We start from the raw sequence: 13297 nt of genomic DNA, 5'->3' as shown, positions 1-13297 counted from the left end.
TATTAGCAGCGTGAAAACAGATTAATACAGTAAATTGGTACCAATAGAGTCAGGTGTTGCTGAAAATATATCCAAAAATGTGGAAGCAACTTTGGAGCTGGGTAACAGGCAGAGGTTGGAACAGTTTGTAGGGCTCCGAAGAAGACAGGGAAACGTGGGAAAGTGTAGAACTTCCTAGAGACTTGTTGAATGGCTTTGACAAAAGTGCTGATAGTGATATGACCAATAAGGTCCAGACTGAAGTGGTCTCAGATGGAGATAATGAACTTGTTGGGAACTGGAGCAAAGGTGATTCTTGTTATGTTTTAGCAAAGAGACTGGCAGCATTTTGCCCCTGCCCCAGAGATTTTTGGAACTTTGAACCTGAGAGAGACTACTTAGGGTATCTGGTGGAAGAAATTTCTAAGCAGCAAAGCATTCAAGAGGTGACATGGGTGCTGTTAAAGGCATTCAGTTTCATAAGGGAAACAAAGCATAAAAGTTTGGAAAATTTGCAGCCTGACTATGCAGAAAAGAAAAACCCATTTTCTGGGGAGAAATTCAACCCAGCTGCAGAAATTTGCATAAGTAGCAAGGAGCCTAATGTTAATGCCCAAGACCATGGGGAAAATATCTCCAGGCCATGTCAGAGACCTTCCCGGCAGCCCCTCCCATCAAAGGCCTGGAGGCCCAGGAGGAAAAAGTGGTTTTGTGGGCCAGGCTCAGGGTCCCTGTGCTGGGGGCAGTCTAGGGACTTGGTGCCCTGCCTCCTAGTTGCTCCAGCTGTGACTAAAAGGGGCCAAGGTACAGCTCAGGCTGTTGCTTCAGTGGATGGAAGCCCCAAGACCTGGCAGCTTCCATGTGGTGTTGAGCCTGCAGGTGCAAAAAAGCCAAGAATTTATGTTTGGGAACCTCCACCTAGATTTCAAGAGATGTATGGAAAAGCTTGGATGTCCAGGCAAAAGTTTGCCGCAGGGGCAGGCCCTTCATGGAGAACCTCTGCTAGGGCAGTGCAGAAGGGAAATGTGGGATCAGAGTCCCCACACAGAGTCCCTACTGAGGTACCACCTAATGGAGCTGGTGAGAAGAAGGCCACTGTTCTCCAGACCCCAGAATGGTAGATCCACCGACAGCTTGCACTATGCCCCTGGAAAAGCCACTGACACTCAATGCCAGTTGGTGAAAGCAGCTGGGAGAGAGACTGTACCCTGTAAAGCCACAGGGGTAGAGCTGCCCAAGACCATGGGAACCTACTTCCTGCATCAGCATGACCTAGATGCAAAACATGGAGTCAAAGGAGAAAATTTTTGAACTTTTAAGATTTGACTGCCCTGCTTGATTTTGAACTCGTATGGGGCCTGTAGCCCCTCTGTTTTGGCCAATTTCTCCCATTTGGAATGGCTGTGTTTACCCAATGCCTGTACCCCTATTTTATCTAGGAAGTAACTAACTTGCTTTTGATTTTACAGGCTCATAGGCAGAAGGGACTTGTCTCAGATGAGATATTGGACTGTGGACTTTTGAGTTAATGCTGAAATAAGACTTCGGGGGACTGTTGGGAAAGCATGATTGGTTTTGAAATGTGAGGACATGAGATGTGGGAGGGACCAGTGGCAGAATGATATGGTTTGGCTGTGTCCCCATCCAAATCTCAACTTGAATTTTATTTCCCAGAACTCCCACTTGTTGTGGGAGGGACTCAGTGGGAGGTAACTGAATCATGGGGGTGGGTCTCTCCTGTATTATTCTCGTGATGGTGAATAAGTCTTACGAGATCTGATGGGTTTATCAGATCTGCTTTTGCTTCCTTCTCATACTCTCTTGCTGCCACCATGTAAGAAGTGCCTTTCATCCTCCGCCATGATTGTGAAACCTCCCCAGCCATGTAGAGCTGTAAGTCAAATTAAAAATCCTTTTCTTCCCAGTCTTGGGTATGCCTTTATCAGCAGTGTGAAAATGGACTAATATGCTATCTTTGGAAGAAAATTAGTTTCAGAAAGCTGGCTGTTCTCTGCAGCACTGTTTACAAAAGCAAAAAAGCAAGTGGCCAGAAATAAAGTAAATATCTATCGGTAGAAAATGGTTGAATAAATTAGAGTACTGTCATAGATTAATGGCATACTAGATGCCATTAAAAAAGAATGTTGAGCCTGGCACAGTGGCTAATGCCTGTAATCCCAGCACTTTGGGAGGCTGAGCCAGGCAGATCACCCGAGGTCAGGAGTTCAAGACCAGCCTGACCAACATGATAAAACCTCGTCTCTACTAAAAATACAAAAATTGGCCAGGCATGGTGGCAGGTGCCTATAATCCCAGCTATTCAGGAGGCTGAGACAGGAAAATTGCTTAACCTGACAGGCAGAGGTGAGCCAAGATCAAACCATCACACTCCAGCCTGAGCAACAGAGTGAGACTCTGTCTCAAAAAAAAAAAAAAAAAAAGAATGTTAGAGATCTGTAAGTACTGAAATTGAAAGATGTCAGTGATACACATTTAATGAAAAAGGTTATAGAATAATGTATACAGTTGGTGATCCCATTTAAGTAAATAAGAAACAGGGCTCTTCAAATCAATATACACATATATGTGTGTCATGTGTGTATACACACACATAGGAGGGGAGAGAGAATACACATCTCTACACAACTAGTGAAGAAACATCCCGATATAATGGATTGAATTTATATGAAAAATTTTAATTATTTTTGCAAATAATAATGGAGAAAAATTCAAAAAGTTTTCCGGATGTCTGTATTCATTTATACCTCACATTCATAACCCAGACAAGAAAGTACTTCATTACTCACTGACAAAATAGGATCAACCAATCTTCCAGCAAAAAGAAATTATCTCCTAAGTATTTTAATGACCTAAAAATTAGCCTTACTTGTGAAGTCTGTATCCAAATCTTTGCCACGAGCATTCGTTTGTCCTATTTTTGAAGTACAGTCTTTCTCTTGAGCTCTCTCTCGCCCATCTGGATTTAGAGAAGGGACAATCACAATCCTAGTCCTGTCAACCAACTAAAGCAGAAACAGAAATTAATGAGTTACTAGCTGTGTGTAGAATCAATGGGTACCCTCTCATGCCTCAAACGGAAAGTCTGTTGTTTATTCTACACACAGTTAACGTAAAAGGCAGAACTAAAATGAACGAAAAAATAAAAAATAAAATTTCCTTTTGCTTCAAATATATTAAAAATAAGCAAAAAACTACTGTACAGCTAATGTTCCCAGAGACCTCTCAGTGACTTAGAACAGGGGTCAGGAACCACTAACTGCCGGACAAATTCAGTTGGTGCCTGCTATTGTATATAAAGTTTTACTGACACATAACCATGACTATTCATTTACATATGACTGCTTTTGTGCTCTAATGGCAGAGTTGAGTGAGTTCACAACACAGAGCACCAGTCCCACAAAGGAAGATAACAATTTTTGGTCGGTCTGATTTAAACGCATGTCACCTAATTACACAGGTCCCTTCCGATCCTAATCATGACATCAATTCTTTCCAAATTTGTTTTGGGGAGGCAGAACTGCACTGGGCTTCGGAGTAGACATACTTGGGTTTAAATTCTAGTTTTACCAGTTTCTAGCTGTGGGACTGCCTCAGTTTCTACATTTATAAAATGGAGATAATCATTATCACATGGTTGAGGATATAATGATCTATATAATATACATAGTATATTACCTGGCACATAATATGTATTCAATAAATATCAGTTCTTTTTCCCTTTCCTAAGTCCACTATGGACAGTGCCAATTAGTGAGTGTTTTAGAAGGATGCACTCTTTTCTTCCCTTCTCTAAGGCAACCTACAACTAGGATGCTTAATCATACATGCCCAAGCCTGTGGGTCAAAGTTGTTTTGTTTGTTTTCGAGATTTCGGCCTGTTACCCAGGCTGGAATACAGTGGTGCAATCACAGCTCACTGCAGTCTTGACCTACAAGGCTCAAGTGATCCTCCCACTTTAGCCTCCCAAGTAGCTAGGATTACAGGTGTGCACCTCAATGCCCAGCTAATTTTTAAAATGTTTGTAGAGACAGGGTATCACTCTGTTGCTCAGGCTGGTCTCAACCGTCTGGCATCAAGTGGTCCTCTTCTCTTTAGCCCCCTGAAGTGTTGTGATTACAGGCATGAGTCATCACACCCTGGTCAAAGTTCTTTTTTGTAATCACAGATGGCTCAAGTAGATAATACCATATTGCTTTTTCTAAAATCTCTTAGCAGCCAAGATGTCCAATAATTTTTTATGTATTACATGAAAAGGAAAACTATATTGAAAAACTAGACTTTCACTAGATTTTTCTTTTTTCTTTTCTTTTTTTTTTTTTTTTTGAGACGGAGTCTCGCTCTGTCACCTAGGCTGGAGTGCAGTGGCCGGATCTCAGCTCACTGCAAGCTCCGCCTCCCGGGTTCACGCCATTCTCCTGCCTCAGCCTCCCGAGCAGCTGGGACTACAGGCGCCCACCACCTCGCCCGGCTAGTTTTTTTGTATTTTTTTAGTAGAGACGGGGTTTCACCGTGTTAGCCAGGATGGTCTCGATCTCCTGACCTCGTGACCTGCCCGTCTCGGCCTCCCAAAGTGCTGGGATTACAGGCTTGAGCCACCGCGCCCGGCCTAGATTTTTCAATATAGTATCCTAGTTATAAGTAATTCAGAATGGAAGTTCCTCAAGTTAGAATGTAAAAACTGGCCAGGCTCCACGGCTCACGCCTGTAATCCCAGCACTTTGGGAGGCCAAGGCAGGATTACCTGAGGTCACGAGTTTGAGACCAGCATGGCCAACATGGCAAAACACTGTCTCTACTAAAAATATAAAAAAAATCTGTAGTCCCAGCTACTCAGGAAGTTGAAGTGGGATAACTGCTTGAACCCAGGAGGCGGAGGTTGCAGTGAGCCAAGATCCACCATTGCACTCAAGCCTGGGTGATAGAGCAGGACTCCGTCTCAAAAAAAAAAAAAGAAAAGTAAACAACTGTGAACAAAGACTGGAAGGGTAGTGTGGCTATTAAATGACGGAGTAGGAAATTGAATGTAAATTTTTAGTATTCTTTCCTGTATGCCTCTCAAGACATACAAGGAAATATAATAGAAAGGCACTATTAACAAAGGGTATATACTACAAAGATGGTTCATTTTTAAAGAGTAAAGTTCATAATGTACTATAAGTGACTGTAAAATCTAGCAAGAAATTAAAAATTTTAAAAATGTTGCCCTGATATTAATGTTCAGCTTTTTCCTTTTAAAGCATGTCAACCCCAGCTATTCTCTTACTTGGGTAACAGCTGGGTTCTTTTTGTAGTTCAGGCAGAGAAATTCTGCCAGAGCCAAAAGCAGTTCAGTTCCAACTGGCGCATTTCCATGGATACCAGCAACAAAACGAATCTTTGGTTCTTCAGGCTCAGATACATTGGGCTTATTGGAGATTTCAAGGGACCAAATGTGACGGTATTCAGCGCTCTGTCCCAAACTTTCAAAAACCAGAAACAAAAATATCAGCAAGTAATCAAGCACTATGTTAACGTTGACTTACGGACTTTAAAAATAGAAATGAAAATAAAACACAAAAAGTTTTAAAAAGTCTTTAAAGAGTGAATCACTGTATCAGAAAACCTTAAGAAAATTAGTTTTCCTTGACCAAAGAACATCAAATAGATGATATTATCAGGTTTACGAAAGATTATGATTTAGTCTACCATCCTTCCAAATTCAGTCATTCTCATACAATCATCACAATATTTGCCCTGCCTTCTTTAATCTATACTACTATTTAGTTAATATATATCTTTTGTCCTAACTCACAAATTAAATTTTTATTACAGAAATATTTAAGTATGTATGAATGCAGGTAACCTCCCTTATTTATTTATTTATATTATTATTATCATTATTATTATTATTATATTTTTAAGAGACAGGGTCTTACTATGTCACCCAAGCTGGAATGCAATGGCTTGATCATAGCTCACTGCAGCCTCAAATTCCAGGGCTTGAGTGATCCTCTGGCCTCAGTCCCCTAAGGGAGTAGTACTACAGGTTTGTGCCACCATGCCTGGATAATTTCTTTAAAAAATTTTGTAGAGACAGGGACTTGCTATATTGCTGAGGCTGGTTTCAAGTGCTTCTGGCCTCAAGTGATTCTCCCACCTCAGTCTCCCAAAGTCCCGGGATTACAGCATAAGCCACCACCCTGGCCCTCCCTTTTTAAATCTAAATTAATATTTGTAAATAAGTCATGTTACATTTTACTATAAATGCAACACCAGTTTCACAGTAAAAATAATTTGTGAGTGGGAAAAAAAATAACAATTCAATGAAAATTAAACAATGGTCAAATACTCTGCTTACCCAAGAGCTTTGAGCTTAAGGTCTGCTTTCTTTAGCATAAAGGGAGATTTACAAGAATTGGATAGAAAAAATATAATCATATTAAATTCAGAAAAATTAACAGAAACCCGATTGCTTTCTCATGATGCTATTCAATGGTACTTAGTGCCTGTTGGTGTACCACCTAAAACTCTCTTGTGCCCCACCACTGGCATGTGTGGCATATTTTGAGAAAATATTTAACTAAAAAGTGTGTCTTGAATCAGGAGGTTAAAAAAATTAAATCAATTAAGTAAACAGACAGCAAAATAATGTCCAATTTTTGTTTGTTTTAGAGACAGGATCTTACTGTCACCTAGGCTGGAGTGCAGTGGTATGATCATAGTTCAGTGTAAATTGGAGCTCCTGGCCTCAAGCGATCCTCCCACTTGGACCTCCCAAAGTGCTGGGATTACAGGTGTGAGCCACTGTGCCCAGCCTGGTTTTATTTTAAAATTAAAAAAATATGAACCCTATGGTACTAAGATTGTATGATATTAAACCTGAAATAGCCAGAAATATTCAAGAATCAGTTAAGGAAGAAAAGTAATTGGTATTGCCAAAGAAACTAACACTCTGCATCTATGAACATTATAAATCAGAATTTGAGGAACTAAGTTTTCTAATGAAATTAAAAGGACCAATGAAGAAAGACAAAGTAAAAAGGTAAAAGGCTAAATAATGTTCACAAGGTTTGCAGCAGAGAACTATAAGCTCAAGGAAAAATGTAAAGACCTTACCTACAACAGGCAACCATAGGAATGGACAAATCATAGAAATAATTTTGGAGTAACTGTAACAAAATCTAAAATGAAGCAGTGCAAGTGAGGCAAGCAACCACCAGAAAGTGAAGGTAAAGGCTATCTCAGCTATCAGTTTTCCATCAGCCAGGACTACATATTCTCCCTGGGATCCACAATCACATAAGTCCCTAAGACTTCAAGTAAGAGACTGTGAATAAAGACTAGAATTAGGACAGCAACTAGGCTTCATTTTCTAATTAAAAAAAAAAAGTTACACATAATCCCTAACAGGTGAGCTTATAGTTCTAAATTCCTCGCTTGCCCCAAGCAAAATAAAACAAACTAAACAATATTGAGTCAGAGCATATTAATAGATCTGTAGCTGAGTGATGGAAAGGGTTTTGCAATCAGTCAAAATAATTATCAGGAAGAGCAATTTTACATTTCCTGGAAGCACAGGCTATCTACTTCTCATCTAACAAGTAATTCTCCTTAAAGTTCCCAAGATTCACTATTAAAAAGATCTCCAAGCAAATACCTGTTGCAAAATAAGTAAACTCCAACTCTCTGTACATTCTGTTCCCAAATATTTCTATATAAATTACAATAACTATTCAACATGGCTAATGCTGATTTTACTCTTGAAAAAAAAAAAAAGACAGTAGGAAGTGACACTTACTTGGTAAGATTTGTAATATGTGGATAGTTCATTACAAGTCCTCTCAGAAACTCTGATAAGTCTTTGTAGGAATGGTATCGATAAAGAGCCAGATTTGAGGAGGAGCGTAACATGAGGCTTTCCAAACCATTCTCCGCTGAAAGGTCTTTAATTAAAGTTTCAAACTCTTTAGTAGTTGGATCACTGGCATCACTGGTGCTGGTGCTAGCCCCTTTTCCTTTCTTTGATTCACTGTTTGAATCTGCTGAGGATCGAACAAGTGTGAAGTTGACCTGAATAGCGCCTTCACTCTTGACGGTCACATTCTTGGTAACTGGATTATACCTATGACAAAGGAGACAGATCAGAACCACACTCCTGCAGCTGGAGTACCCAAACCCTGGGAAGGCAGGTGAACAGAGAACGTGAGAATCCTTGGGATAAATGTGGTGCAGCTTCCTAAAGAGACAAAATTTTAACATTGAGTAATTTATTATTTTTAATACATTAATAATACATTAATAGACATGGGTATACTACAAAATATGCATGGACTTTTTTCATAATTTTTTTTTTAAGACGGAGTCTTGCTCTGTCACCCAGGCTGGAGTGCAGTGGCACCATCTCAGTTCATTGCAACTCCGCCTCCTGGGTTCAAGTGATTCTCCTGCCTCAGCCTCCTGAGTAGCTGGGATTACAGGTGCCCACCACCATGTCTGGATAATTTGTGTATTTTTAGTAGAGACGGGATTTCAACATGTTTACAGGTGGGTCTCAAACTTCTGACCTCAAGTGATCCACCTGCCTCTGCCTCCCAAAGTGCTGGGATTACAGGCCTGAGCCACTGCACCTGGCCTAGGTTTTTAAGATTAATTATACAGCTTTAAAAGAAATTTAGTGCTTGTAGTGGATACTCCCATGTCTCCTGGAACTTAAATTCACTTGTCTTCTATCAGGGTATATGGGTGGAAAAGTTGGAGGGGTGCTAAGTTAGGACATTCTCTGCCAAACACATCCTTCTCACCCTGTTTCTCAGATCCTCTGCTGCTTTAGTTAACACTCTGCCAAAATAGAAGAATCACAGAAAAGACCTCATTACTCATTAGTGTGAGGTTCTAACCCATCCATTTATGGACCACTAGATATCTGAAAACCATTAAAAAACAAAGGCAACGACTAAAATGTTTTCATATATTTACCCTTACTTCAATGGATATTCAAACTAACTCTTTAGAAATAAGTTATCTAGCAGGAGGAAGGGAAAATGTCTCGTGGTAACATCTATACTTATCAAAAGATAAAAAAGAAAACAACAAGAGAAACCCTGTCTCTACTAAAAATACAAAAATTAGCTAGGTGTGGTGGCACACACCAGTAATATCAACTACTTGGGAGGCTGAGGCACAAGCATCCCTTGAACCCAGGAGGCAGAAGTTGCAGGGAGCTAAGATAGTGCCTCCAGCCTGGGTGATAGAGAGAGGCACTGCCTCAAAAAAAAAAAAAAAAAAAAAAAAAAAAAAAAAGTTACTAGCATGTTAAATAGACTGCATTGCTTTGGGCTTGCCTTTATTTAGCAAATAAAGAGAATGATAAATATTCTTTCTATGCATTTTCTATGTTCTTTGTGCTTCATGAACTAACACTTTTGTTATTCCTTTAAAGGAAAAACTATCTTGAACACATTTCCAATAAATTCTACTACAAATTGGAACTGACTTTGTAGAATTACTTCAGCCTTACTCTCCTTTTTAATAAAAAACCTAAGGCCATGAGGATCAGGATTTGATGTGTATTCTAAAGTGTTTTGCCTAATGTCCAGGTTGGAAGCATGTCACAATGAGTCAACTAAGCAATAACTAGAATATTTATTCCAGGAATCTTTTTTTTTTTTTTTTTTTTTTCATGTACTCTATCTGCCACTAAAGGAGAGGCAAAGGTATAACTGCCCCTAAACTTCCCAGCAATCCATTCAAAGTTGCTTAACTAGAATGTTCTGGTAATAATCCTCCAGAATGGAGCCATGTTTGTCTGTCCCCCAAGCACTCTATTTCAAAGCATTCAGTCACTCACCCTCGAGCAGATGCTGTGATTTTATAAGTTCCTGGAACCAGGAGACGCCAGTAATCTCCAGTTTTGTAAGTAGTCACTGGGTGATTAATCTCAGCAACACTAATGGTGGCATTTAATATACCCCTGCCATCTGTGGCATCTAGAACAAATCCTTTGACGCCCTGATGAACCTGGATTAAGTACAAGGACACCAGATTTCAATAGTAAACATCATCATCTAATTATCTTGGGAGGTCATATTCAAAATAACAGATTGTTAACACAAATAAATGGAACAAACAGGAATTTAGGAGTTCAGAGTGAAGTTCAATGTAAATGTTCATTAAAATATTTCTGAAGGCTAATTTTTCATAGGCTTTGTTTCTCTTTATCATGAAGAATATAAATAACACTGTTTAAACTTTAGCACATTCCGATGATTTCAGAATATATGACATATATTCTGTCATATATTCTGAAATCATCGGAATGTGCTAAATATAGCTGTTAATTTTCTTGGGTAGGATAGTTAATTTTCTTGGGTAGGATAGTAGCACTTACAGTATGTAGTAGCTCCTTATTTTTAGGAGATAGATGCTGAAATAATATTTAGGGGTAAAATACCATACCTGCAATTTATATTAAAATAGTTCAGTCAAAAATATGTATGTGTATGTCAGAGTGTAAATAAAATTTACATTAAAATAAAGCAAATACAACAAAATGTTAAAAATGTTAAATCTAGGTATAGGAATAATTATTGGCTAGTCATAACTTTTCTGTATATTTAAAATTTTTCAGAATAAAATGTCTTTAAATATAGTAAAAAACTCACAGACTTTATGTCACACCACTCAGGAAAAAGAAAAATGCAGAAATGTACTGGCATAAAGTATTAGTCTGATTATCCTAATTAACATTAGCGTATTTCTTATAATCTTTACCTATTGGCCACCACACATACCCAAAAAAAAGGAAATTAATCATTTCACAGTAAATCACTGGCAGTAAGAAAAAGAATAAAAACATTTACTCTACAGCCCATCTTTCTATCACTTGGCCAATGATTAGGTGTGTATCCAATTTATGTTGGTCTTTTTTAAACACAGGGTAAAAAGTGACCACTAATCCTTTTTTTTTTTTTTTTTTTTTTGAGATGGAGTCTGGCTCTGTTGCCCAGGCTGGAGTGCAGTGGCCGGATCTCAGCTCACTGCAAGCTCCGCCTCCTGGGTTCACGCCATTCTCCCGCCTCAGCCTCCCGAGTAGCTGGGACCACAGGCGCCCGCCACCTCGCCCGGCTAATTTTTTGTATTTTTTAGTAGAGACGGGGTTTCACCGTGTTAGCCAGCATGGTCTCGATCTCCTGACCTCGTGATCCGCCCGTCTCGGCCTCCCAAAGTGCTGGGATTACAGGCTTGAGCCACCGCACCCGGCCTACCACTAATCCTTAAGAGCCAAATATCACTACCTTGTTTAATCATTTTCAACTTTTCCTCACATATACAGATAAACTCATTTCCATCCATGAATTTTCTAGATAAATATATTAAACACCTTGGAATCTACAAATTGGTTAAATATATTAAAACAAATTGAAATTTTAAAGAGTATATTCTAAAATTACTGCATAAAAACCATGTGTACACACAAACATCTTTTCACCCTTGGGAGAAATTTCATACTTTTCCCCTGAATAGTCACCTGTTTCATAAACTGGATTAGTGATCTTCGATTCTGTTCCCAAAAGTTTGGCAGCTCTTTCTCAAATGGATATTTCACACAACCTAGTTCAATAGTCACTTCAAAGCAATTTGTTTGTAAATAGTTCCAGTCCTGCATTCCTCCTAAAAGATAAAAATTAAAATTAATCACTCTGAAGAAGTTCTAAACAGCTCAGATCTCATAAAGTAAGCAATAGTCCTAGTAAAAAGCCAAATTTATCTCTTATCAGCATTGATTGAAAAATGATAATGTGTTCATGTAAGGGCACTTTGATAACATGTTCATGTGAGGGCAAAACACCTACACCTTCATGTTTAAGAACTCAAATATAGCTTACACTCTTCTATTAGCACATGGAAGATTCTTTGTAATAGCCAGAAGTAAAATGTAATCCTTTAATCAAGTTTTAGTGCAGTATTCTTACTCAACTCTCAATGTACATCAAACACAAAAGTAGTTGAAAAGATTATTCAAATATTTTAAACTACTTAAACTATGTTTTAAAAATAATGATTATTCCTCAAAATTAAAAGATCAGTAACAAGCAGCACCATCTAGGAAAGCAGAAAGGCCATCAAGTTGTAAGGTCTTGATATAAAAGAATCTTTACCTGGGACATTATACCAACTAGCTCCATTTGTTATTCCATGAGGAAAATATTCATTAGGATACATATTCTTGCAAGGTCTACCTTGAAACATCTGGGAATTTTCCTGGAAAAACAAAAAGAATCTTTACTTGTATTTGTTTGTATCTCCATCAAAATATATATATATATATACTGGGAAGATACAGGAAAATAATAAAAGTGGCTTCCAACAGGGTGTGTGAGGGGTGGACGTAGGAGTAGGGTGGGGCTATGAGTAGTGAGACTTTTCACTGTATAGCTTTTTATGCCATTTTGATTTTTCACTATCTGAACTTAATCTATTTTAAAAAATCAAAATTAAAATGTGCTCTGTAAGAAAATATTGACTTCATTTATTACTCACAATTACAAGTAATATAAAACCCAGCTGAACCCCTCTCTAAAAAACATTTCTGTTCATATTCATACTTTCGTTTCATGCCTTCAAGGATCTTGAAGTCCAAAAAAGATAATACACACAGAATAAGAGTAAGCAGCTTTCCCTGACTTCTAGCAGGAATAAGATGGCCCCTCTGTGCTCTGACTGCCCTCTGTACAATTATCTTACATTACAACTACAATTGCACCTTTTTCTTCCCTAAAGACAACGTTTCCTTGAAACAGTTTGTGTGTCTGTGTCCTTAGCATCTAGCATACAGTAGGCATCCAACTGATAACTCAATGAAGGGTAAGAAAAACTGCCATGGAGACACAAATAAACACCATTGAAAGCAAGAGGAGAGAAAGATTACATCTGATCAGAGTGGCAGGGGGAGTTTCCTAGAAGAAATTGAGCTTTGAAAGATGGTCAAAACTTCATTTATCTCTTTTTGAAAGAGAAAAAAAGTACTGAAAATGTAAAGATAAAAAGAATAATTTCTCATTTTTCTACCACAGATAATTAACCATTTAACTTTAAAATATATAAACAGGGACAGGTAAGATCACGCCTGTAATCCCAACACTTTGGGAGGTCAAGGTTGGAGAACTGCTTGAGCTCAGAAGTTCAAGAACAGCCTGGGGGATACAGTGAGACCCTGTCTCTATGGAAAAAAAAAAAAAGCCATGCATGGTGCTAGATGCCTGTAGAACCAGCTCCCTGGGAGGCTGAGACAGGAAAATAGCTTGACCCCGGGAGGTT

At 38.6% G+C, this 13297-nt stretch overlaps 1 protein-coding gene across 1 annotated transcript in view; it reads right to left on the bottom strand.

The window, feature by feature from the left end:
- CPD (carboxypeptidase D) overlaps positions 1-13297 on the bottom strand; it is an 89961-nt gene that overhangs the window by 18026 nt on the left and 58638 nt on the right. Inside the window, exons 9-14 of the mRNA XM_003912557.4 lie at positions 12139-12241; positions 11508-11650; positions 9828-9997; positions 7779-8102; positions 5265-5460; positions 2867-3002 (exon numbers count right to left, since the gene is read on the bottom strand). Coding sequence (XP_003912606.2) covers positions 2867-3002; positions 5265-5460; positions 7779-8102; positions 9828-9997; positions 11508-11650; positions 12139-12241 — 1072 coding nt within the window. The remainder of the gene's footprint in view (positions 1-2866; positions 3003-5264; positions 5461-7778; positions 8103-9827; positions 9998-11507; positions 11651-12138; positions 12242-13297) is intronic.

Source organism: Papio anubis, chromosome 17 (genome assembly GCF_008728515.1).
Source record: "Papio anubis isolate 15944 chromosome 17, Panubis1.0, whole genome shotgun sequence".
Taxonomy (NCBI): Eukaryota; Metazoa; Chordata; class Mammalia; order Primates; family Cercopithecidae; genus Papio; species Papio anubis.
This window is presented reverse-complemented; position numbering and strand designations above follow the sequence as displayed.